Source organism: Chroicocephalus ridibundus, chromosome 3 (genome assembly GCF_963924245.1).
Source record: "Chroicocephalus ridibundus chromosome 3, bChrRid1.1, whole genome shotgun sequence".
Taxonomy (NCBI): Eukaryota; Metazoa; Chordata; class Aves; order Charadriiformes; family Laridae; genus Chroicocephalus; species Chroicocephalus ridibundus.
This window is the reverse complement of record NC_086286.1, coordinates 129,061,099-129,088,602: the sequence shown is the minus strand read 5'-3', so window position 1 is coordinate 129,088,602 and position 27,504 is coordinate 129,061,099. Positions and strand designations below refer to the sequence as shown.

Below are 27,504 nucleotides of genomic sequence, written 5' to 3'. Positions count from 1 at the left end.
GGTTAACAACAGGTGAATTTTACAGCAAAAAAGGAAGAGTTTTCTTAAACAGGTCATAATGGAAATGCAGAACTCCCGTGTGGATGGATTCAGGAAGCGGTGGTCTCTGTATATGCTGCAAGCCAGGAAGCGATGAGTGCTGCCAGAGGGGAGCAAGTGCGAAAACCAAGAGCAAAATTTGACTTACAGACTTGACTTCATGACTTGCTGCTTATATTCTTACCTAAACATCTGCTACTTGGCATCACAGGTGACAGAACACAGCATCAGCGTGCAATTCTTGTACCCTTAAAACCCCTGACAATGCAGAGATCTCGTCACAATCTAATTAGTGTTCACCTTAACCACTACTTTACCCACTAATACCTACTCACCATAAGCTGTTGATTTTCTTTCCCTTATTTATCCCATACGAAAATGCCGTTCTATTATTCCTTATCTCAACAGTGTATTGTAAGGTCATCGTGGCCAAGAAAAGAAGTGGAAGGGTCAGGCTGCAATACCCAGCCCTCTTCTTATTTCGGATTAGTGCCTGATGCGGTATTTCCCCAGCATTTCCCGTGGCAGCCCCTTTCTCAGTAAGGGAACGGGTAGGGCCCTCTGCCCACACAGTAGGAGAAGTATGGCTGGCAGATGATGATGTGAAAGATGTTATCCTGAATGTGTTTCTAGATGGTGACATGGAAAGAAAAAGGAAAAAAAGTGAAACAAGGAAACAAGAGAAAAGAAAACAAGAAAAAAGAAAAGGAAAAAGGAAAAAAGAAAAAAGGAAAAAAGAAAAAAGAAAAAAGGGAAAAAAGAAAAAAGAAAAAAAAGAAAAAAGATAAAGAAAAAAGAAAAGAAGAAAAAATTAAAAAAAGAAAAAAGAAAAAAAGAAAAAAAAGAAAAAAAAGAGACGTGCTTCCTTAGGTAAAATGTATTTTCGGATCAACTCTGGCAATTCTCGGCAATAAAGCCAATACAGGTAACTTCTCACTTGCTCTTTCACTAATAAAGTATTTGTCCCTGTGTGCTTGAACTAGACCAGCAAGTGAAGAGCGTATCCGTGGGGAGTGCTTCACCGCCTCCATCAGAGCCCATCCTCCAGAATGTTCCGTGCTTAAGCCTCAATTTTGCAGGAGTCTGTCTCCCGGCAAAGCAAGGAACGCACAGACACTCGCTGTGGATCATCTTCCCTCACGTTTCACTCTCCTCTTCTTCCAGCTCAGACACGATCTTTATAGATAACAGCAGACACAACCCGAGAAAGGCAGAGATCTCTGCGTGGAAAGCAGCAGAGGAGCGAATGGTTCCGGGGGCGACATCACTCCGTGAGACGAAAAGGCACCTATCGCCCCCAGTGAGCGGCACAGAAACTAATCATGAAATAGTACTGAGGAGAGAGGCGGGACGCTGCTGAGCCAGGACGCGACAGGACGGCGTCAGAAGCTCCTCCTGCCAGGCAGGTGAGACGGTCCTGATCAATGTGGAATCAGAGACCGTTTAAACGTGAATTATCCAGTTTGGATTAAGGAAATGGGAAAAGGTGGTTAAACAAAGAAGTGGAAACTAAGGAACTGGGTGATTGGTACCCACATTAACTGCTGCTCCCGAGCCGGAACTGATGGAGGGTTACGCCGCTCCGTTCTGTGCCACCTTCCACGCGAGAGGATGAGGCGGCTGCAGGAGAACCCGGCAGACATTGCTACCCGGGGAAGGTTTCAAGCTTGTGTGCGCAGACGTGTGCCTAACGCAGGAGCTGCTCTGACAGCAACTGGAGGAGGATCGCCGTCTGCACTACAGCGAACAAACCTGGACCCCAAGCGGAGGCTAAAAGCAGAGACAGGGTAGGGACCTTGGGCACGTAGCGACAGGACGAGGAGCAATGGTTTAAACTAGAGCAGGGCGGGGTTAGATCAGACGTTAGGAAGAAGTTCTTTCCACTGAGGGTGGTGAGACACTGGCCCAGGTTGCCCAGAGAGGGGGTGGAGGCCCCATCCCTGGAGACATCCAAGGCCAGGCTGGATGAGGCTCTGAGCAACCTGAGCTAGTTGAAGATGTCCCTGCTGACTGCAGGGGGGCTGGATGAGATGGCCTTTGGAGGTCCCTTCCAACCCCACACATCCTATGATTCTATGACCTTGCCCACAAGGTTGCCCGAAACCCAGTAAATGAGAAGATGCTACGGGTCATGCTGCTCAAGGACTGCCTACGTGAACACTCTGTCAAGCACCGGCTTTGGGAACTGGCTGCTCTCTCAGCCTCTTGGCTTCTCATTCAGCAAAAGGCGTTTTCCAGAGAGGCACAGGGCAGCCCAGGTTGGAAGGGACCTCACGAGATAATCCTGGTCCAGCCTTTCGTGGGAAGGGGAGCCCAGAGGAGATGATCTAACACCTCCTCCAATCGCATCTCAAAAACCTCCAGTGATGGGGACTCCACCACATCCCGCACCTGAAGTCATTGTGTGTCCTGCACCTTGTGCAGTGTTTGTGGACGCTACACAGAATGATTTACAGACAGATTTTGAAATCATTTTAACATGGCCAGTTCAGACCTGCATACACAGCTGACCGCGTCACGGAAAGCAGAAGGAAAGTACACGGATCTCTGCTTAGTTCCGTTTGAAGGATTGCTGCTGAAAATGAGGGATCTGCCTTGTCTCTCCGGTACCACCTTGTCACCAACACAGTGACAGCTGGGTTTCTCATTCCCCGCAGGGAACATTTATTCATTGACAGCTTTGGACGAGAGAAGTCTGCAGTCAATCACCTTCCTATTCTCCCTAGCGGATCTTGACAAGAAAGAAGAGCGCAAATACAGGATTCAGCCAGTTTTTGGCATGTTTACACACGTACATCCACACAATAATTTACGCACATATAACTAAGCACATGCCAACCCTAATTCAACCCAAACCGAACTGCCTCGAGTAGACTTGGGCAACTCGTAAGACCTTTGGCAGCTCAGCCGTGCTTGGCGTGGAGAAGGAGAACCAGCGCTAACAACGGCAACGCAGCAGACGCGTCACGTGAGATGTCTCCAGCGGAACAGAACGACCTTTTGTAAGCAGAGGAGCCTGCGATACAACAAAACCAGCCTTTCTCGGAGCAGCTTTGGAAGTAAGGCTCTATTTAAAAAGAAACCCCCAAATCTCTTCAGCGCTCTTTCGATATTTCTTCAGTCGCACTCGTGTAATAACATCTATTCCAATGAAAGAAAATCACCCTTCAGAGAGAACAAAAGGCGGCACTGCGAACAATTCCTGACATTATGAATGCTGCACACACATTTTGAAGTGGCGGTGTCATTTGAAATACATTAGAAGAGTCCTAGTGATACAAAATCCGTGCTCCGTATTTTTTTACCTCTCACAGAAACGAACGACCGTTACGGCAAGGCACGCGTACCTTTTTGTCGGTGTGGGTGCTCCAGAGGACATGTGGGTCACCATGGCGTCATTCATGTTAGTCAGAGGCCGAGGAGGGCTGAAACAGAAATATTTATTCCAGTTAGTGATTTAAAAAAAACAAAACAAAAAGGGAACAAAACCAATGGCAGGGAAAAGGCCATCGCTGTGCTCTGTGACAGCTCCAGGTCAAGCAGCAGCAGCAGAAACTGCTTTGCCCAAAGATACTTGAAGAGCTTGGTCTGCTCCAGCCTGATTGCTTTTCACAATTAATGCGTTACACTAAAATGAAGATAAAACTAACATTTGTCATTACATAGGTGACCTTCGGCATGGTCTGGCAGTTCAAGCAGATGTAGGAACCATTAAATTAAGGGAGTTATTTGAAATGTTTAAAGAAATTAAGCAAAGATTTATTATAACAAGGAATCATTTATACACCAGCCACACACACCACCTGTTTGGTTTTTATTTTAGTAAGTTAGTTGGAAAAAACAAATGGATGGAGCCTCGTGTTGCTTACTGCCCTATAAAACACAGCCGGGGGCTGACGCTCCCGTGATTTGCAGGTTCCCGGTGCCCCCGTGGCCGTGCAGGGAGTGGGAGGAGAAGAGGAGCCCAGCGGGACGTCCCCGGACATTTCTGCTGCTCAGCTCACGCCGCGGGAAAGAGGAGCTGCAGCTTCCATCACAGAATCAGTATTTGTGACGTTTACCCCCCACCGACACCCACGCACGCCCACCAGGAGACCTGCGGAGCCGCGCAGAGCCGAACGCTCCATTTGCACCTTGGCCAACCCAGGGCTTGCGCCGACCCTGACGGGGCAAAACGCCACGCTTCCCACATGCTTTCTTGGAACAGGAATTAAATTCTGCCCGGGCTTGTATTTCCCACCATTTTAGCATTCACTTTCAGTACGATCTGCTACAGATAATCCCAGACTGGCGGGGGTTGGAAGGGACCTCCAGAGCTCATCCAGCCCAACCCCCTGCCGGGGCAGCCTAGAGCAGGCTGGACAGGAACACGTCCAGGCGGGGTTTGAACATATCCAGAGAAATAATACTGAAATTAATCCTGGCCAAGTTCCGTTTTCTGCAGGCCAAGGTGCAGAAGGTGTTTGACCCAACAGCGTTGGCAGCGTTCGCCTTCCCCGACGTTCCCAGCGCGGCCGCCACGAGCCTGCTCCTAGTGCCAACGCTAGGAATAGCACTAAGACTCATTAGCGTAACTCATTCCGTGAATTTCAGAGCCCAGTAATCCGGAGAGTCAACCAACCATTAAAAAAAAAAAAATCACCTGGTTGTCAAACACATAACATCCCAAAGAATATATTCCCTGTAGGGCTTAGCGGGCTCCTCCTCCACGTACAAAAGCACTTCAGTTCTCAGTCCCCGCTGAGGACAGATTCGCCCAGAAATGATTATGCTGCACGGCTAATGTCAGTGTTGCTCCAAGCACAACGTTATACCAAGAAATGATTTGGCCATCAGATATTTACTGAACACGCTCCTTTGGAAAACGAGCTTCTCACTGTACAAAGAAGCGGAAATGGGACGATACCTGGCTGGAACGCCGCCGACGTGCCACACCGCGGTGGACGGGAGCCATTCACTTTGCTAGTGAGCACGCAAACACGTCCTATGGCAATGAGCAGTTAATGAATAGTGCTTTCCCTCTGCCCCTTCAGCTCCCTACTTACTTCCTCTTGACCAAACGTGAGGAATGCTCTGCCCACGCCTACACTGCAAGAACTCGATTTTTTCCCCAAAGATTCCGGTACCAGCGTTGGGTTGTGCAGCCACGCACGCCGTAAATCTAGGGAGGGGAGCAGCTGCACCCGAAGCAGCTTTTGCATCCCAAACCGCGCTTTTCAGCACCTCCTTCCACAGTTTCTGTGTGCATTAGCTGGGGTTTTGCCTTCGGGAGGGACAAAGGGTTTCCACCCCCCGCCCAGTATTCCCAGTAATGGGAGGGTGGGTGGATTTAGGCCCGCGGTGCAGCATTTCAGAGTGGGGACGGGGGCAGGGGGGTGAGCAGCGCCCGGGGCAGAGGAGAACACGCACCCACCGCCCGCGGGACGCGTTTGCACAGAATTCCTTTTCCTTCAAGTACCAAATCGTACAGGAGGGCGCATGCTGGAGAGGGGACAGCAAAGGGCTGCCAAGATGCTGAGGGGACTGGAACATCTCTCTGATGAGGAAAGGCTGAGGGATTTGGGTCTCTTCAGGCTGGAAAAAAGACGGCTGAGGGGGGACCTTATCAACACTTGTAAATACTGAAAGGGGGGGTGTCAGGAGGATGGGGCCAGGCTCTTCTCAGTGGTGCCCGGGGACAGGACAAGGGGCAACGGGCACAAACTTGACCATGGGAAGTTCCACCTCAACACGAGGAGGAACTTCTTTGCTGTGAGGGTGGCAGAGCCCTGGCACAGGCTGCCCAGAGAGGTGGGGGAGTCTCCGTCTCTGGAGACATTCCAGCCCCGCCTGGACGCGTTCCTGTGCCACCTGCTCTGGGTGACCCTGCTCTGGCCGGGGGTGGGACGGGATGATCTCCAGAGGGCCCTGCCAACCCTATGGTTCTGGGATTCTGTGATTTCCATTGTCCCACAGAAGCTCACCTACATGGGTCTACTGTTTTGAGCGCAGGGTAACTCTTCATTACAATATTGTTTTTACACGACCCTTCTAATAAGAAAGTGGATGCCATTCACCATTTGCAATCTGGTTTTAGTATCATTATGAGACATTTCCACAAGTGCATTCCAGTTCTGTAAATACCAGTCCTCCATTTTCCAGCTAAATCCTTGCTAACGGGGATAAAAGCAAAGAAAAAAATTAAATACAAACACCTGGTTAAAAGATTTCTAATAGCACAATCCTGTCTTCTCTATTACATACAACAAAGCCATTCCCAGCACAGAGAATTTCTTGACGCCATTTATACATTTTTAGGGAAAGTCTTTTCAAAAAACTGTAACTCCGTCAAGATGGCACTATGTGTATATTTTCCTGTATAACCGTGACAGCAAAATGGTATTGCTCATGCAAGCAGGAGGATGCTGGAAGCAGGGCCACAATCCCCCCGCAGCAACAAGAGCGGCTTTTAGGAACCTGGGACTTTCAGCGCAGGTCACCCTTATCGCACCGGAACTGCCAGTTTGAGCGGAACAGAACCGAATTCCCCTTCCGAGGTGCTCGTGGTTGTCAGCATCTGCCACAGCCCATCAACGTAACAAAGACAGACAAATACGCTTGAATCAGCGACTGAGGAGAGATTTTTCTGCCTCAATAATATCACCCAAAACCATGACTATCTGGGCACTTGAGGCAGGAGGAACCCCCAGAACACCAGGGGCAGAGACACCCAGAAGATGCACTGAGAGCACCTTCTGCCCTCAGTTGTAGCCGAGATATAAAAACAACGTCCGTGTACATCAAGAACAGCTTACAACTTCCTTTCAAAACTTCTTCTGTCCTGTTAGGTTTAATTTTTCAGGTTTAACTCATCTGGCATTCCAGGTGTATTCAATCAGCCTGGGGTACTCTTGGGAACAAAAGCAGCCAAAAATAAGCGAAATCTTTTGGATACCCAAGAGCTGGGACAAAGGTGGCACCACAGAACCTGAGAAATCAAACTCCTTAAATTCTCTCTTTTTCTCTGCCGCTTACAAGAAGCGACCCGGCCAGGCGGGCAGACTGGCACGCATCGAGACAGCGCAGTCTTTACGCCATCCCACACGCGAGGTCCAAGGCGCAGAACGCGTAAACTTTCAGTAGCTTGAAAAACATGACGGTGTCCCTTGCAAAACTAAAATTCGCACTGAAGCAGGTGCTGCCTCCTTCAGTCACAACGTCTGGAATTCTACCCCTCGCCCGGTAACCAGAAATAACTGAGGAAATACAGACATTGAGGAAAGACACTGAGGGGCCGGAGCGTGTCCAGAGAAGGGCAACGGAGCTGGTGAGGGGTCTGGAGCACAAGTCTGGTGAGGAGCGGCTGAGGGAGCTGGGGGGGTTCAGCCTGGAGAAGAGGGGGCTGAGGGGAGACCTTCTGGCTCTCTACAGCTCCCTGAAAGGAGGGGGTAGCCAGGGGGGGTCGGGCTCTTCTCCCAGGGAACAGGCCATGGCACAAGAGGAAACGGCCTCAAGTTGTGCCAGGGGAGGTTTAGGATGGATATTGGGAACAATTTCCTCCTGGAAAGGGTTGTGAAGCATTGGAAGAGGCTGCCCAGGGCAGTGGTGGAGTCGCCATCCCTGGAGGGATTGAAAAGCCGGGCAGACGCGGTGCTGAGGGACATGGGGTAGTGGTGGCCTTGGCAGTGCTGGGTTGATGGTTGGACTCGGTGATCTGAAAGGTCCCTTCCAACCTGGGCGATTCTATGGTTCTGTGATTCTATGAAATACCAGCAGTACGGGCTCAAAGCCAGGACAAGGACCCATCGTGACAGTGGTGCTGGGAGAAGCATCTAATGATGGGGCTCCTTTGGGCAGGGCCGCACAGAAGGGAAGTCCCAGCTTTGGGTACTCGTGTTATCGCGGTCTCCTTGGGTTTCGTCTGTTCAGCCTCCCAGCGGGGACCGCACGCTTTCACGCACCGAAGCATCACGCAGCTGCGGCAGATGCTCTCAGAACACAAACAGCAGGGATTTGGGGAGGGCTTGAGAACAGGGATCCCCAGAGTCCTCCGCATTCAGCAGAAATTTGGGAAGGGAGGAACGCAGACCGGACAGAACAACGCAGGTATGCCATCACTTAGGAGCCATTTCAAACAATTTACTCGCCCACATAATTTTATTATTTTTTTTTACACAAATGTCCTAAATTTAATTCTGAAGCTAAAACACCTTAAATCATCTTTACAGATGGTATCACAAGTTTGAGCCTTCCAGCCCTGGCACTTGTTCATCCTCCTTCATTTTTTCCAAACGTATTTACGTACGAGTATTACCTCTGTCCCTTCTGCCGTGACCGGCTCCCTCTCTCACTGTCCAGTTTTGGCTACTACTGGAGACAAGATATTGGACTAAACGGCTTTTTGGTCTAACCCAGGAGGGATGATATTTTGTTCTTAGATCACAAGATCACCTTAGACCATCTTTTGTTCACCTTCCTCAACGTGTCAACAAGCTTTTATGGGTAATTGCCATAATTCTAATAAAATCAGCGAAGATCCTCACTTCTCCCTAGCACTAGCATTTACTCTCATTAACCACCGTCTCCTGCCTGCAGTAAACCCCATGAGATCCAGCTGTAAGCGAAGCTGCTGCCACATCTATTCTCGGTGATCTTGTCTAAATACGAGACTAATCTTGTCTAAAAATGAGAAACAAGAAATAGATTAGTCACCGCTATTTTGTGTCAACACTTTTCCTAAGCAGGAAAATCAACCCTTACGCATGCTGAAGGGAAGCACAATTAAGCCTAGGTCTAATTACTTGCTTGCCTTCCTTCAGACTTGGTTGGTGAAGGTCCAGAACAAAACCAGGACGATTCTGAGATCTCAGAAGTCAAAAATCTCAATAAATAAAAGGAACTAAGTCTTGAGGCTTTTTGCTGCGCTGGACAATCACGCTGCAAAGGGACCTCTACAAAAAAGCAACGGTAAACAAAATTTACCAAACTGCCTTCCGCTCCGAACGGCTCTCCCATCTGAGATTGCTGATGTGCGGCAAAGCACGTTATTTATGTGCTTCCATCAGGGCACAGAGACTCGGAAAATGCAGAGCTCAGGCAAAGCGATCCGTGCTTGGGGGTTAAGGGCTGTCACGGCAGCCAAGAGAAAAAAAGAGGGGAAAAAAAAAAAGAAAGCAAGCATGCTCCGTCAGATCCGGAATCGACGGGTCTCAAGCCGAAGACTGACACTTGAAATCCCAAAATCTGAAAAATGTCGCTGCCTCTCAGGAAGGACAGTGGAGGAGGGTCTGAGGGGTCCCGGGCCGGGGCAGGATTCCAAGCAGCCGGAGTTAAAAGTGTCCGTGTCAAAAGCAGAACTGACGACATTTCCCCCCTCTGTGCCGTGGTTCGGGTGTAGGAGCCGGGGTGGGTATCACACGGAGCGAAAAAAGACAGAATTATTCAGGTGCGCTGATTAGCACTGTAATAAATGTCACTGTTTAATTCTCATATAATAATGCCTGGAATTAAGCTACTTTTTAATTAGGGAGGGAATTAATGGGGACAACAGCATGACAACCATCACTCTTTTTTGTCATTTTTTCTAGAATTGTGGCTATTTTATTCACATAGCTACAAACTGAACAGCTACATATTTGCTAACTCTAAAGCTGAGTTTTGTTCTGTCACCTGAGAATTTCTAAACCAGCAAGATTTTGTAACGGATGTCATCAGTCCTTTTGTCGCTGCTTAGGAACCCCACCGACAGCCCGGGTCGTGTCTCTTTGTGCAAAGAGAATTGCGGAGAACTACAGCTACGACTGGACCGACACAGGAGGGTGGGCAGGAACCAGAGCTTATATTCGATATATTAGACGTATGAAACTGAAAAATCGTACTGCATTACACCACACGATGCTACACAGTGGTTGACCATAGTCTCTGATGACGATTATTAGCATTACTACTTTTATTATTATTGTTGTTGTTAATAATAATAATAATTATTATTATTTACAGGCATGCTGATGGAATTTTAAGGAGAGATTTAAAGGAAAACAGATAGCTTTATGGAGGTTCGTAGGCGAAGGCTAACAGAAAGCATTCCTAGGTGCCGGGCAGGCTGGCATCACAGGCGGCAGACACGGCAGCCCAGACCTTGACAGCATCAGCGAGACTGGCTGGAAGTTAAGCAGCGGGACAGTAACAAAGGAAGAGCAACCAAACCCACAGGGAACCCTAATTTCATAACCGAAAAACCCCACCACAAACGATAACTAACGGCTGGTGAAACACAGTTGCACAAACCTGTAAAAATGAGACCACCCCACGGCAATCCTTCCACTCCTCCCAGATAAGGGGTCAGCTGGAAAGAGCAATAAAGTGAGACTGATTCCTTCATTTGGGAACTTTATTATTTCCCCTATAGCAGTTTGGGGAGTACGAGTCGTTCGAATTCATTCGACTTGTTTGCTCCTAACACCACACGCACTATTAACGCTTTCTGCTTAGCGCTTCCCTCCAGGTGAGAAAGACATTGACTCGAAAGCGCAAACGGATTTAACGTAATTCTTGATTTCTACTGCACGGCATTTTCGTAGCAGCAAAGAAATGCCTGAGCAGCTCCCTGGAAGTCCGGTGGGAGACTCCCACGCACAACCATGGAAAAACTAATCTCTTTCTATTATAACGTATCATGAAGGATTCAAAGCAAGAGAAGCGTGACCTGCTTTTATCACATCCTGTTCCATAACCAGGACAGTACATTTTGATAACAGCACAATAATGTTCCCTGCTCTACCTCGGCTTTGGTTCTCAGGAGAGACCACAAAGACTCCTCCAAAGAACAGTAAGGACTGAAGTCACCATGGTAAGTCACCTACACCTTCGGGTAGCAGGGCCACCCAGTCATCCCAGAAAGACAAATGCTCTGTTGGTTTGAAGAGACAGAGGCAAGATTGTGCCCCCAAAAACACGTCCTTTCTTTCCTGTTCTGACAGCTGATTCAATGAGAGAGATTAGAATCACAGAACCATAGAGTGGTTCAGGCTGGAAGGGACCTTAAAGGCCACCCAGCGCCACCCCCTGCCCTGGGCAGGGACACCTCCCACCAGCCCAGGTTGCTCCAAGCCCCGGCCAACCTGGCCTTGAACCCCTCCAGGGATGGGGCAGCCACAGCTTCTCTGGGCAACCTGGGCCAGGGGCTCACCCCCCTCACACCAAACAATTTCTTCCCAATATCTCATCTCAATCTCCCCTCTTCCAGTGTAAAACCATTAATCCTTCATCCTATTGCTCCACCCCCTGATCAGGAGTCCCTCTCCATCCCTCCCGTAGGCCTCCTTCAGGTACTGGAAGGCCGTTATAAGGTCTCCCTGGAGCCTTGTCCTTGCCACTCCTTAGAAAGAAGGCAACCTGCTGGTAAGCCCAGTTAGACAACTCCATATGCACGTCCATATAGACATGTCCGTAGGAATGAGACAACTCTCATGCTCTCACGAGCCAACAACTGCATCCACACCTAAGACCACGTCGCTGAGGATGCGACACTCATTTATCATACCAACGCGAGCTCAGGCCAAATTCCAATAACCCTGGACCTACTGCTGTCACAACCTACATCCGGGGCGCGAGCCCGCTGCGGTGCATGACATCCAGGCTTGTGTGCACGTGAAATGATTATTTCTCCCAAGAATATCACCCGAACACTCAGCCCGCAGATGTGGACACAGCCCACTCTCCTGCCCCCGTCCCCCTCCCTTATTTTGCCAGCTTAGTGCTAACACTGATGGGAACGTACATCACACTTCTGCCAGCGTCACCAGCTCAAGGACTTGTCCTACAGTACGCTGTGGCCAAACATGCTCGCTTTCCTCGGGGTGCTCTGCAGCACCGCGCTTCGCTTGTTAACGCTCGCGGCTGAGGAAGTTCAGGACCAGCGCTCCGTCCTCCTACCTGCTTCCCACAGTGCCAAACCACCGCTGATCCACCACTGTTTCTTCTGATTAATGACGCCCTGCTGTTGCAGAAGGACCGAGAAAAGACTCAGCGATGTGACCAGCAGCATTTCAGCAGCAATTTCTGGTCACCGGCAGGCAGGGATGGCTCCTGAAGGGGAGTTCACGCGTTACAGCTGCAGTTAATTAGGGTTTGTGCAGGACCAGCAGTTCTCCACCAGGACGCCTAGAAAGGACTGTCTCGTGTGGCGGAACCCCATTGTGACGCCAGCCTGGAGGAGGCAATGGTGATTCTGGTACCTTCACAAGAAGACAGAGTATTTTACAGACATGGGTGAACAGATTATCTTGCCCCTCCGTTATCTGGATGCAAATACGGATGAGGCAGTACCACTTCTAAAGCAGGCTGATATTACCACCAGGAGCTGGCTGTCGTGTTGCCGCTACCTTGTGGCACATCTCTCCGGTGACTGCATCTCAGTTGATGCTGGGATAGTACTGATTTATGAGAAATGACAACCTTTTTACAGATGATACCTAGTACGCTTCACAAAACAGACAGCGTGGTTTTGATACTCAGACTTGCTGGTTTGTTTGCCAGAAGGAGCACGAGCACATTTCATTCGGAAAGGCTGCCGTTCCATCCTTACGCGTGCCCCACTAGGTTCATCCCCACCAGTAAAGGCATTATTACGCTTGACGCTGGGATGATACCTCATTTATTTTGCTGGGACAACACGGACATTATTCACACCAAGGATGACGAGCGGGTTGCCTGTGCTTCCTGATACTCTAGCAGGTCTTGTTTAAGATGAGGAGATACAGGATCTATTGCTACTGTTCTGTTTCTAAGCCTCCTTTCTGGCCAATTTTACTCTGTGATAATCCAAAAGCCAAAGGAGGACACGCTCCGCCAGCCTAGCGCATAAAGGAGATTGACTCTCTGTTTTGCCACTGACTGGGGACCCCACCAAGCAGTGGCAAAGGCAGACAGACATAGAGACAAACACTTGAAGTGCACTTTGTCTGAGCATCTCGCCATTCATACGGAACTTCTCCTCTTCAAAAACTGTCCCAACTAAGACAAGACCTGGTACACGTTCGATGCAGTACAAGGGCACCGGGCTGCTCCGAGTCTCACCCCTACCTGTCGTGGCGCAGATACCACAATAGGACAAAAAGGCACAAGACACGACCACGAAAAGAAAGCGTATCCCAGCCACCGAGGTCTAGTGACAGCAGCTATACAGTCTGCTCCCTCTGGCAAAGTGGTCGTTGGATCTACATGACCAAAAGGAAGGGTGGAGTTGGGGGGAGAAGGTTCAAGGGCGCAAGTAACTCGTTGGCTTCCTCCCTCATTGAAAGAGGATAAAGCCATTCTGCGGTACGCAAAACGCTGTAGAAGGATGATATGGATAATATAATTCAAACCTTTCCCCCTTGCATTGCAAATTCTCCAAAAACAATAATAAAAATGGGTGATACCATTTACCGAGTTAAAGATCTAGAGCCCATCCCAACATGTCTCATTTTCAAACTGTTCCTACAGTTTATGTCCTACAAATCCTGAAGAACGTAGTTTGATGGCCTGATCCAGAGCCAGTTTGGCCCCACTTATACTAGTAAATGAACGAGTGCCAGGGAATCTTCCAATATCCCCGAACGGGATCATCTGCACGTTTAAATTGTTAGCAGACCCTAGTGTGGTTTTGGCCCGAGTCAAACAGCTCTCTCCCAAACAATTCCTGGGAGTTGTTTGGGAGTTAGCAGGAGCCAGGAATGAGTCCCAGTAAGCAGTGCAGACGTAGCCAGACTCCTCTGGAAGGGAAGAAAGATTGACAGCATGATGTGATGGTTCAGAGCGAGCTGGCTTCACTGGCAAAGAATCACAGAATGGTTCAGGGACCTTTAGAAGGGACCTTTAAAGGCCACCCAGTGGCACCCCCTGCCCTGGGCAGGGACACTTCCCACCAGCCCAGGTTGCTCCAAGCCCCGGCCAACCTGGCCTTGAACCCCTCCAGGGATGGGGCAGCCACAGCTTCTCTGGGCAACCTGGGCCAGGGGCTCACCCCCCTCACACCAAAGAATTTCTTCCTGATGGTCCCAGGCACACTCAAATTAACAGGTTACGCAGCACTAGGACTTGATCAAGGGCTTATTCCTCTGACTTTGCATCTTCAGTTTCTCTCTGATATCAAAGCCATCCAGCATTTAATCGGAAATCTGCCAGGGGATGGTGTTTGATCAGCAGCAATGATCCAGGCCAACGCCAGGAGCAGCGGTAGCAGACAGCTAACGGAGAATTGGGAGAAACCGATGGTTTCTGGCACTGCTCAACAGTCTCCTTGACCACCCTGCCCCTGGCACTTTGAAGCTGGTTCCTGCAGTTGGCTACTTCAGATGACAGCATCATTGAGGTTGGAAGGAACCTCTTGAGATGACCTAGTCCAGCCTCCCTGCCCAAGCTGGATCAGCCACAGCAGGTTGCCAAGTCCTAATATCTCCAAGCACGGAGCCTCCACCACCTGAGCAACCTACGCCAGTGCTCAACTACTCTCACACACTCCATCCACAGTCAGGAGGCCTTTTTCTTTTTACACCATGGGCTTTGATCAGTCTGAGCTGGGATGATGGGCAGAAACACAGCAGTCTGCACCAAGGCACTCACTAACATCAACAGACTTGGGGTCGATGGTCCTCATGGGTCCCTTCCAACTTGAGATATTCTATGGTTACAAACCTACACCTGCTCAGGAGGTGAGCGGTGAGCAAGCAGCTGGGAAGACCAGACCATACAAAGTTCATGCACGTTGACTTTACACAAGCACTGGCTACTAACTAGCCAAAATACATGAAAGAAGGTCTAAAAGTGAAAGCTTTGACCCATGCTAGGCAAGAGAACGTTGTTTCAAAGAACACATTGCGATGTATTTCAGAGCTGTGTGTGCAAATGGCGAGGACTCTGGGGCGGACAATGTACGTAACGCGGGCTAACTGTGCAATATGAACAGTCATCAAATTAAAAGAGAAGGGAGCAGACAGGGGTATTGTGGAATGCTGCGGGATACTGAAGCTTCAAACAGCTTCAGAATAGTCCACAGAACGACTTTTAAATAAGATTAGGAGAAAATGGTTTCAGACTTCTTACTTAGACATTGCCCTTGCTATTGCACTCTATCTGCCTGAGGAGTTCAACAATTACTTGAAACACTTGTGGAAGTTAATTGTGTCAGATGATACCCACTCGCTTTGGAATTCATCGGCTCCGACGTTAGTAGGTCACACCACACATTTGATACCAGTGGGCACCGGATGGGTGAATTTTCTGTCCAATGGTCTCTACTGAACAAATCTGTTCTACTGTTTAAGAGGGTAATTCTTTTACTGTTATTTGCTGTTTGAACTCTTACCCCCTAATTACTCAAAAACTATCATTAAGTAGGTGGAAATGAAAGAATGATCTCTTCTGTACAGTGTATTGTATATAATCAAAACCATAAATAAGGCCCTTTATTTATTATTCACATCTAAATAATGATCTCCTGCTGCCTTTTCCCTCCGACTCCATCCCTGAATACAAGTAGAATATAAGATCAATACAGCTCTTCAACAGGAGGCACCCAGGGCAGACCAACGAAGAAAAGGAAAACCTACTTAAAATGCAATAGCTAATAATGAAAAATTAAAAGTTCACAAGAGAAAGCAAAGAAGGGGGTGCTAGAATTACCCCTTTTCACAGAATTAACAGACTGGGGACACAAAGAGGCTCCATCTTGGGAAAATGACTGTAGAGGGCAGGAGGGCGGCCAGCAGCGGGCCAAGGAAGGATCCCTGGCGTGAGGCTGGAGCCAAACGCAGCCACCACGGGCGAAAGGAGGAGAGCAGCTTCTGCGCGCTGAGGGGCTGCTGTCGCGTTTGGCTCTGTAAGAATACCCACGGAATGGCACCCGATTTTAGGAACTACAGCTCGAGAGGGAGGCTGAAAAGCAGGGATGGCTCAGCGAAGGAACACAGGAACAACTACGAGCTGGAAAACATGCTTTTCACAGAGGCCATCCTAATGCCAAACCTCCTATTTAGCAGCCAATTATGTGGTGATTTGATGGCAACCTACATATAAATTTGATTTATTTCTAATAAAACCAAACTGCGGCACACAAGAAAAGATACAACTAAATCCAAAGAGCAGGAACGGCAATGACCAAAGTGCACCAAAGCCCAGGAACTACCCCCAGGGCTGCGGCCCGCTCCTCAGAGCAGGAATTTCAATGCTTTCTACAAAATGCCTGATTTTTTGTTGGTATTTTCTACTTTGCGCAGGAACTAATTTAAAGAGATCTTCTGATCTCTGTCGTACTTGTGGTTGAGGTTAAACATCTGTGATGACTCACTTGGACTCTGTGAGCTCTGAATCAGGGAACAATTGCAGCAACGTCTGCGTCTGTGTTTTGAGCTCTTTTGCCCCAAAACATGAGGGAAAAACTTCACAGTAGAAGTTTTGGAAGCTCTTGTTTGCCATATACCTATGCGATTTCTTCCAACGACTGAAGACGAATCTATGACACAAGAAAATCCATCAGACACAGATGTAAGAATTAGGAGGCAGAATACGCCGGCTGAAGGTTGGGCTTTGGAGGGCCGCTGAGGCCCATCTTCTCAGCGCCACCAACCGAGCAGGAGGTGCTGCAAGGCGGTGGGTCCCTTCCAAAGGATGGCCCAACGCAACACACCGTTCGTTGTTGGCCTGCTACGCTCTGCCTTCTCTTCACGCGAGACACTGGCACAACGAAATCTCAGAAAGACTGAATGTGTGGAGTCACAAAGCAAGGTTTGAGCAATGCCGTGGGAAGCCGCTGCTGAGAGCGCAATCCAGACCTCGGAAATAAAAATCACTGCATTTTAAGAAGGGTTTCTTCTTTTTCTTTTGGGCTATTCTTTCCTTTTCACCATCTTTACATCGAAACCTTGCAGCCAGGTCTGCAGCCGCAGAATCCCCGCAGAGCCGCCCTGGCCGCAGCCAAGCAGCCGGGTTTAGCTCCTTGAAGCCCGCGCCGGCCCTGGCCGGGCTCCAGGATCAAGCCAAGGTTTCTGGTGTCTCTTGGCAGCAGGACTTAGGAGGCAACATTTCAGCTCCAGGCTGAAAACTGCGCTGGGAAACTACGTTCACCTAGAAAAGACAGGAGGGTTCCTGGCCACTTCTGTAGGAGAATATTTGATAATATTAAATACGTTTTTGAGAGGTATTATGCACAATCCAAAAATATATTAAATCTTTCCTTAGAGGGTTTTGTGGTTTTTTTTTAATCTTGGGTAGGATTTTGGATTAAGAAACAAGACACCACCCCCTCCCTCCTTGTAAAGGGGGGAAGGTGGTGAAGGATGGAGAGTAGCAAGAGATGGGACAAGAGGACACAGCTTCAAGCTGCGCCAGGGGAGGTTTAGGATGGATATTGGGAACAATTTCCTCCTGGAAAGGGTTGTGAAGCATTGGAAGAGGCTGCCCAGGGCAGTGGTGGAGTCGCCATCCCTGGAGGGATTGAAAAGCCGGGCAGACGTGGTGCTGAGGGACGTGGGGTAGTGGTGGCCTTGGCAGTGCAAGGTCAATGGTTGGACTTGATGACCTTAAAGGTCTTCTCCAACCTAAATGATTCTACGATTCCATAAATAGTTTAAAAGTCCTACTTTGCTTTACATCAGGAAACTCTGATAATTAAAATATGCTGCTACAACGAGAAATTTTTAGGGAGAGTTGAACTGTTGGAGTTCTAGCTCTATTCTGAAACTATTTCAGATGTCTTCAATTTCAAACAAGAAGGGTGTTCTGTCGCACAGGCAGGTGGGACCTGGAACCAAAGCAGCTCAGGTTGGTCCAACCTGTGCTTTGTGCAGCGTTGCAGAGACCAGGTCTGCTTTCAGGGACAGCGGCACAAGCGTTTTCCGCAGGCAGCGAGCGCGACGCCGTGCTGTGAGCGATGCCCGAGCCACAGCAGAACGTGCCTCAGCCCTGCACAAGTGAGGGCTGCAGAGAACTGACAGCAGGACGGGACTAAACCCGCTTATTTTTGTGGAAGTGGGTAGATAGAGCCGTAGCGGCGCCGGGAGCTGAGAGTCCATGAATGGAGCAACAAGGCTGAAGGCACGGACTTGGGCTGCACAACGCTGGGTTGTCTTCATGGAATGAGCCGGTCGTGCCGAGGAAATAGCAGGGAAAAAACAGCCCAGACTCTGCACTGGAAAAACAGACATTTAAAAGTGCGACAAATTTAGCTGCCATTCATCCAAAGGAGCTTTGCTGCTGTTGAAACGGAGCTGGATCGCACTCGGGGGTTACGTGAGGCAGCTTTTCAAAAAATCGCTTGGCTCGTCTTTGATCTTACCCTTGAGATCCCCCCCATAAATTACCAAAAACTCCTGCAAAAAGTGGGAAATTGTTACGCATTATTTCTACTGTTAAATAAAAAATACCACCCGTTTAAAGTCAAAGTGCACTTTCAGTAAAGAAGAGAGATTTAAGTTTCCGGTACTTACTCAGACTCTTTTCTGAGCAGGGAACAACAAAAACACCCGAGAAATGGGAGTGACTTGCATTTGCGGGACACACAAACCAACTAATTGTGCAGAGGAGACAAACTCGAGAGTGGAAACGCGCCTGTGGCTGCCCCTGAATGGCAGGGAACCAGCTGTCAGACTCCCCGGAGCTCTTCCCCGGCTCCTTAAGATACCCAGATTATAGTATCGTTCAAATATTTCTAAGGAATTACTGCGCCGTAATTAAAATACAGTATCTGAGTACAGTTTCAGGAAGGCAGAAGCACTTACTCTGCACGGACCTCGCTAAATTCCCAGCCCAAGCTGACTGTCAGCAGCTCCTCACGGTGCCAGGCTACTTTCTGACAGCATATTTATAAGAAAAAAATCAGGAATTGGTTAAAAATAGCCACTAACACTTCTCCAATGAGAGCACCAAGGGCAAATACATCCGTGGATATGCTGAGCCAACGCTCTTTTTCCTATAAAAATGGAACATAACAACTCTAGTATTAATCGGACCTCACCACCCCATTCCGGTGCAAATCGTGTGAGCAACTTTCAAGAAAATGTGCACGTATATGTTACGGATTAATTACTTCTTTGTTCTCTTTGTTATTTTAAACAGTAGAAAAGAGACAATTCCTGTTCTTATACTATCCAAGAGTGTTTTTTTTTATTTGTGGACTAGGAACGAGCAATGCCATCTCTGCTTCCCTTTGAAAGCGAAGTTTTCTACATGCCTTTATGGGGCTTTTACGTCTGTTTTGTAACCGTGACTAATTTCCCTAACGCCGCTGAGTCGTAAAACCAGCCAAAAGCTACCTCGATGCAAAGGAAGGCAGAAAAAATAAGTAACAACGTGTAACCCAACAACAATTCAGGTTAAAAACGTATAACCCCAAAATAGCAGCCGAGAGATTTGCCAAAGGGAAGCACTTGGAGCGCGTTTGGCCGGGATCACGGCTAACGACCTCCCGCCGCTCAGCCCGGGCAGGGCTCAGGGCTTTCATCTTTTTACTCTGTCCTCCAAAAACCTGCAAATTGAGGTTATTTCAGCAGCAGGAAGGACAAACAGACTACTTCCATTTTACAGGCTTTGTAGTAATTTAAAAAAATAGTTTAAGGCGTATGCTTCCCTTAGGATGATTAGAAAGAAATGAAACATGCTAAGAAGTTAAAAACCAATCACAAACCTGAAAATATACACAGATATTTGAGATTTTACAGAAAGACGAGTAGAGGAAAATAAATCCCTGAGCACTACGGTAACACCTAGTGAAGATACAGACAATGTCTTGTTTCTGAGCAATTTTAAAATCAAGTCTTCACTGCCTTTTTTTTTTATGTAATAGCCAATTTATTTGTCTGCAACATCTCTAGCAAAAACATTACAGAGCGTTCTTCAGCTGGCTGCTCTCTCTAGCACGGAGCCGGAATAGCAGCAACTGCTCACAGACGCTGCCACAAACGTGAGTTTGTTGTTACGCCTATTTATTTCCAGTAAACTGCAATATGCATGTTACTTCTGGTGACCAAACGCCACGGTAAATCCTGCTGTTTCCCACTAAAATGTCACCTGGGTACGAATGACCTATTAATAATAATTCTCACTGTAAGCAAGGCATCAAAGTGAGCTATTACTCCATAATGACTTTGTTCTTGCCCTGTTCGGAATGACTCAGGGGAGGGCGGGCAGGGACGCGTCCGGCGCGACATCCCCCCGAGCTGCTCCTGCCATCCGGTAGGGACAGCCAGCAAGAATTAAAAGCAGGGAGCAGGGTCACGCTGCCGCCCCTCCTCGCCATCCCGCTTCCCCGCAAACCCTCGCCGAGCAGCAGGACGACATTCTCGGCAGCACCCAGAGAAGTTCTCCCCCTGCCGTGCCCCGACGGCACGCAGAGACCCACCGAACGCTTTCAAGCCAAAGCAACCAACGCAAACCCGGCAAACCTGTGCGGCGGCGGCAAACGCCTCCCCGGTCCTCCGCCGAGCCGGCATCCCGCAGCAGCATCCCGGCACCGCGCCGTCTCTACGGAAACCGAGCCGCCACGTGACCCAGCATCTCCCGGGCACCGCCGACAAAACCTCTTCGGGATGGATGAGGCGGTCAAGGGTGAACTGTCCAGATACAAAAGGACTGGGGATCTTTTTTTTTTTTTTTTTTTAAATACATCTGACCCATTTTGAGCTGTTTGCAGGTGAAGGGACGGACGTGCCCCTTGCCCTGTCTGCCCGCAGCAGCGCACCGACGCAGACGCAAAGTTTTTTAACAAACAACACTTTACATTTCGCTGCCCTCTTCCCCCTGAATGAACTAACAGGAAAGCCCCAAATTTACCTCTTCGAAATACAATATTCACTAAGAAAGAGGAACACAAACACGACAGAAGGAATGCCACGCTGAGATTAAAAGGCTGATTTCCAGAGTGTGGCTGTCTAACGAGGCTGCCCCCAGCCAGCTACAGCACGTTCCCCCCGGATTAACGACGGGACGGAAGAGTTTGTCTCCTTCATAGAATTCCAGGACCCCAGTTATTTGCCATACAGACATTTGTGATTTTAAAGTTTTCAGCAGAGCAGATTCCAGCACCACCAGTAAATGGAAGAGCGGGGGCACGGAGCAGCCTCGGGCAGCGAGACCCCGGCAACACCGAGGAGCTGGGGAAATCGGAAAGGCAGGAGGAAAGGCAAGAGCAGCAGAGAGGGAGGAACAGAAACAGAGACTGACCAGAAAACAAGATCTAACCAACACACGCGCACCAACACGCACACTCCTGTCCGTTTTGAGCTAAAATAAAAATTGACATACGGTGTATAAATTGTAAGCATAATAGAGATTATTCCACCACGTAATCTGACATCATGCATATAAACCCAAAACAAACCAAAAATTTAAATTCCGCCCACTTACCCCAGCTTCGAGACAAGTCGTTTGGGTTTGCCTGAAGCCCAATTGCAACAAGTTTGGGCCTAAGGCATCAAAGAGAAAAAGTCACAACAACTTCCCTTGGTTGTTTATTCCGTTACTATCTCGGTCATAAAAAGTAGATTCTTAACTGAAATTTGCTTGGCTTCAGCATCATTAGCTTCAGTGCTAAAAAGAAAGTCTCAGCTCCTTTTTCAAGCATAAAAGGAATTATAACACGCTCCATATTCTGTCCCAGAATAACAGCAGCATTCCCAGAAACATGACTGTGAATCCAAGCATTATAAGATGTGAAAGTGTTTTTAAATAAATACTGACAATATCCCATAACACGATGACATCACGTAGTCCCTTGACAATAGCACATCGTCAAGGCACAGGCGAGAGCTGCTTACTACTACTCAAGATCGATGCACCAGATGAATAAGAAAGAATTAAAAAAACCCAAACCAAACAGAATTATAATCCAACCCCTTGGAGGTTCCTATTCGTTTTGCTGAAAAATATCGTAATAACCTTCTACCAGCCTGAAATCAAGAAGAGATTTCTCTCAGCCAGCAAAAAATGCACGTCCTCACAGCCTACCACGGGAACGAGCAAAAAGAATTCAAAATAAGGAAAAATTTTGTTCTGTCATGGAGAATAAGGAAAGCTGCTATCAAAACAAGTACATCATCCAAGCCTTCCTACTCTGAGCTCTTCAATGATAACAGAGGCCAAAACACTTCAGGAAAAAAAAGAGCCCAAAGTAAATACGCTGCGAGGGAGGTGGGTCCCCGGGAATGAAGGCTGTTAGGGAATGTGGCGGAGAGCTGCCCCGTGTTACTCATCAAATCATGGAATGGTTTGGGTGGGAAGGGACCTTAAAGGCCACCCAGTGCCACCCCCTGCCCTGGGCAGGGACACCTCCCACCAGCCCAGGTTGCTCCAAGCCCCGGCCAACCTGGCCTTGAACCCCTCCAGGGATGGGGCAGCCACAGCTTCTCTGGGCAACCTGGGCCAGGGGCTCACCCCCCTCACACCAAAGAATTTCTTCCCAATAGCTCATCCAAATCTCCCCTCTTCCAGTGTAAAACCCTTCCCCCTCGTCCCACGGCTCCCCTCCCTGCTCCAGAGTCCCTCCCCAGCTTTCCTGGAGCCCCTTGAGGGACTGGCAGGGGCTGGAAGGTCTCCGCGGAGCCTTCTCTTCTCCAGGCTGAACCCCCCCAGCTCTCTCAGCCTGTCCTCCCAGCAGAGGGGCTCCAGCCCTCCCAGCATCTCCGGGGCCTCCTCTGGCCCTGCTCCAACAGGTTCTGCAAAGCAGCAGAACCATTTAGGAACCAAAGGTTCCTCCAAAAAGGCATGTCAATGCAGCAGGAATCCCCCTCCGGGCAGGACACCCAGACCCCTCACGTGGGACAGGCTGGGATCCCACGCACTGGGAACGAGCTTCAGCCTCAGACTATGAACAAGATGTCCATGGGGTTATCAGTCAAACCCAACCACTGGCGTGGCGACTCCTGAAGACATGCTAGTTCAGAAGAGGCAATGATCAAGATGACTACAGAAAACAGAAACATGCTGCCTTCGCTGGGAAATGAAGGAAAATTCAATGGAGCAGGTGTTGGATTCAAATGCAAAACCTAACAGAATAGCAAAATCAAGGAAAAGATGCATTTCAAACATGTTCAGCTTTATAGCCCTTTTATAAGAAAAGATGTAATCTGTCTTCTGTTAAACATCTTTACATTTTTTAAATGTATATTTATGTCATTTTGGAAAAAAATGCCTATAATGTGACAGAAGCAGACACCATTCCTCAGCAGCGACAGAATGAGCACGAAAGTTAAAAATATGCCATCATATTCCAGCAAAATAAACTCACACCAAATGCTTCCACAGATCTTGGGAAAATATGGCACTTTTCAAAAATTGCAAAAAGACAAAAACCGCAGGATGCCAGGACGTCACAGCTGTGTGCACACACCTAATCACTGGCGATAATTAAGATGAGGGTGGTGAGCCCCTGGCCCAGGTTGCCCAGAGCAGCTGTGGCTGCCCCATCCCTGGAGGGGTTCAAGGCCAGGTTGGCCGGGGCTTGGAGCAACCTGGGCTGGTGGGAGGTGTCCCTGCCCAGGGCAGGGGGTGCCACTGGGTGGGCCTTTAAGGTCCCTTCCCACCCAAACCATTCTGTGGTTCTATGTGCTTTTCAGTGTCTCAGGTCACCTTCTTCAGGCCATGGTGGCACCAGTGCCAGTGTGGCAAGGTGGGGCCCACGGGGGACTTTGAGCTCTTCATCCTGACAGGCAGAAACTCACAGCTCCTTGCTCCAGGGGAGGATGGCCAGCTGCTGCTACTCACCATGTGGACCAGCAGAAAAGGTGGCCATGAAGGACTGGAATCACTTTCCGTACGAAAGTTCAGAGAAAAGAACAAAGCGGCAACAAACTTGTGAATTTGTACCACAGAGACACGCAACAGTGCAACGAGAAAACCTCCGAGCCCTCAATGCTAAAAGCAAAAGTTTCTCTTGGCTGTTCCTGATTGTGACCCTTAGCAAGGGGGGAGGAAGGCACTCACACACCGCCAGCTCTTACTACTCTCCTTTCTTCACACTGCTCCCACCTCAGACGAGAGAGAAAATTCTCTCAGTTACCCAGTTTATCTTTTCCTCATCCGTTAAGCACAGGAAGGTAACAGGTTGTTCTCTCCCCTGTTCCTGGTAATCACAGAACCATAGGGTTGGCAGGGCCCTCTGGAGATCATCCCGTCCAGCCCCCGGCCACAGCAGGGTCACCCAGAGCAGGTGGCACAGGAACGCGTCCAGGCGGGGTTGGAATGTCTCCAGAGACGGAGACTCCCCCACCTCTCTGGGCAGCCTGTGCCAGGGCTCTGCCACCCTCACGGGAAAGAAGCTTTTCCTCATGTTGAGATGGAACTTCCCATGGTCAGGTTTGTGCCCATTGCCCCTTGTCCTGTCCCCGGGCACCACTGAGAAGAGCCTGGCCCCATCCTCTTGCCCCCCGCCCTTTAGCTATTGCTGAGCATTGATGAGATCCCTCTCAGCCTGCTCTGCTCCAGCTGAACAGCCCCAGGGCTCTCGGCCCTTCCTCAGCACAGAGATGCTCCATCTCTTGATCATCTCGGTAGCCCTTTGCTGTCCCCTCCCCAGCAGTTCCCTGTCCTTCTGCAACCGGGGAGCCCAGAACTGGCCCCAGTGCTCCAGCTGTGGCCTCCCCAGGGCAGAGCAGAGGGGGAGGATGACCTCCCTCCACCTGCTGGCCACACTCTTCTTGATGCCCCCCAGGATGCCATTGGCCTTCTTGGCCACGAGGGCACATTGCTGGCTCATGGGCATCCTGTTGTCCCCCAGGACTCCCAGGTCTCTTTCCACCGAGCTGCTCTCCAGCAGGTCACCCCCACCCTGTCCTGGTGCAGGGGGTTATTCCTCCCCAGGTGCAGCACCCTACACGTGCCCTCGTTGAACTTCATCGGGTCCCTCTCCGCCCAGATCTCCAGCTTGTCCAGGTCTGGCTGGATGGTGGCACGGCCTTCTGCTGTGTCACCCGCCCCTCCCGGCTTTGTGTCATCAGTCTCCTGGAGCAGCATCCGCCTCATAAAACTGTATTTTAATACTTTGTTTGATTATTATACTGTATTTAAATAAGGCCAAATGTAAAGTTATACACCTAGGACACAAAAATGCAGAGCAGACGCAGAACAGCGCTCTAGTGCCAAAAGCTGTGACCACACAAAGGATCACAGACCACAGCGGACAGTGAAGGCAATCCGTTGGAAGCAGAGCTAACCTGATCCTTGAACATACGTACACATGGAAACGTGTCGGTGCCTAGGCAGAGAAAGAAAAACAAAACAAGGGCTGGAAACAGAACAGAGTTTAAGAGAAAAAAAAAAAGAAAATAAACCACAAATATTGAACAGGAAGGAAGACTATCCATTCAAACAAACTACTATTGGAGCAACTGTGCATTTATAACCCGCGGAAATCAAGAGTGAGTGACTTTACGGAGGGTAACCCTTCCCAAATACAAATTACCGGGCTCAGTAGAGAAGGAAGGTGGTGACATTTAATGATCAATGAGATACAGGAGGTCAGACCGGCTGATTTAATGTTTTCTGACCTTAACTTCTATAAAAAGTCATCTTTGATGTATGCTTGCAATAAATACTGGCAACCTAAGCATATTTCTCCTTCCCTTCCTTGCGTTCATCTAAATTTTATTTAATACATTTAAGAAGCCGATTTGGATCAGCAACCCCTGATTCTAAGAGAAAGGATCTATATTTTCTTGGAGGTTTTGGTGGCCGCCAAGCTTTTACAGGAAGGTTCTCCAGAATACTTTCCCGGCTGGGAGGAAATTTGTCTGCAGTTGGACTAACGGCCAGAGCAGCCTCGTCTCAAGGACGAAGCAGAGTGAGGGTACTGCCGATCAGAGCGGCCTCTGCTCCCACCCAGAGCGGGCGCCTTCAGCAGCAAACGCTCTGTTCTCCAGACGACACCAGCCCTGCCCTTCCGGGAACGTCAGAGGGGCCATCCCACCCAGTCCCTTTGGGATCTGCTTGGGAAGCCCAGTACTGACCCTCCTCCACGCCCAACGCTGACCACTAACCTCCACCTTTCGCTTCCCCAACCTGAAACTGTTCGGTGCGCCAAAAGAGCTTTTTTCCAGTCCCCTGGTAACTTCACCTCTTTAACAGCCTTTGACTAATTACCCTTCCAAAGGCTTTTTGGAAATCCAACCACACGAAACCCACTGGATTCCCTTTGGCCATGGTGCTCCGTAGAGGACTGCCAAAGAAGTCCGGCCAGGGAGTGAGGCTGCATTGATTTGTCTGGAGCCCCTACATAATCACAACTGGCATTAACGACATTTATTATAAAATAGGGTGGGGTTGGGCTCCTGAGGGTTTCCAGGCAGGAAACAACAGCGAAGCATTTTGTTTTGCTCTACGATTTACCGCACTGGCGATATCTGGCACTTACGTACGATTAATCAAAATTCAACACAACATTATTTTTCTTGCTAGGCATATTGTTTTTTGAGATATTCCAAACAGAGCAGTTTAAAAGGACGTGTAGATGTAGAGTTAGCACAAGTTAAGACGTTCACTTGCTAGCCAAAGGTGATGCCCTGGGACAGGGGGCCACGATACCCGAGCTCCAGTGGCCAGCGTCACCCAGGTACGCTCACAGAACGCTCTGGGGTGGAAGGGACCTTCCCTCCCTTCCCCTGGGGACGGAGCACGAGGGCAGCTCACAAGAGCGTCTCCTCTGAGCCACGCCAGCATCTCTGGTGCACCGCGCCTCAGACTACGAGGCGTCTCAGCACCTCTAAATCTCCGAGCCTTTTGGCAACTGCAAGAAGAAACGATTTCCACCAAAAGCAGACTCACTAAATCAGCTAACGATGTTTTAGCCTCACTGTTAAGCACTGCAGAGGCAAGAGGCAGCCTGGGCTAAGAAACAGGCAGTTTTGTAAGCATATCAGGTTTTGGTTTCCACTATAATCCACATATTTTTCCAGCTTTTCAGCAGAGCTGTCCGCGGCAGCAGATAAAGGGATATGATTTTTGACAGGTCATTGCTCCCTCCAGGGTTTTGAGCTGAAGCAACGACAGAGACCCAAGTCGTTGCTGCCTGAGAAAGTGCTTGTGGGGAAAAGAAGGGAACAGTCAATAAGCAGTTTTTTAACAGTCAAACAAGATAAAACTTCTGGCCCCATAAATCTGACGGTGCAGAAACACCTTTGTAACCTGCAAACCGGTATTCTTCCCGTAACTCTTCACAAAGACCTCACAAAATTTATTTTCATGTGCAAAAGCAAACCTTTGACGCATTATCACTGCAAAAAATTCTGCGAGAAAATATATTCAGCGTCAAACCTGAATCTCTTCCCGAGTCGGTCATACCACTGCTGGCGGAGAACAGAAAGGTCATTGTGATTTCCGACAGGCGACGCAGAACCACGCGGCATTCTGAATGCAGCCACTTCTGCCTTTCGCAAAGAGTTAAACCTATCGTCTTGGTCGTTTGAACCCAGGTAAATCTAGGAAGTGTCATTTTGCTAGAAAAAGGACCTAATTCACATTCTA

General features: G+C 49.0%; 1 protein-coding gene across 12 annotated transcripts in view; it reads right to left on the bottom strand.

Annotated features, from left to right (window-relative positions):
• DTNB (dystrobrevin beta) overlaps positions 1-27,504 on the bottom strand; it is a 230,396-nt gene that overhangs the window by 121,166 nt on the left and 81,726 nt on the right. For all 12 annotated transcript variants that reach the window (XM_063330834.1, XM_063330842.1, XM_063330833.1 and 9 more), the window contains one exon: positions 3,387-3,464. In XM_063330834.1, the coding sequence (XP_063186904.1) occupies positions 3,387-3,464 (78 nt within the window). The remainder of the gene's footprint in view (positions 1-3,386; positions 3,465-27,504) is intronic.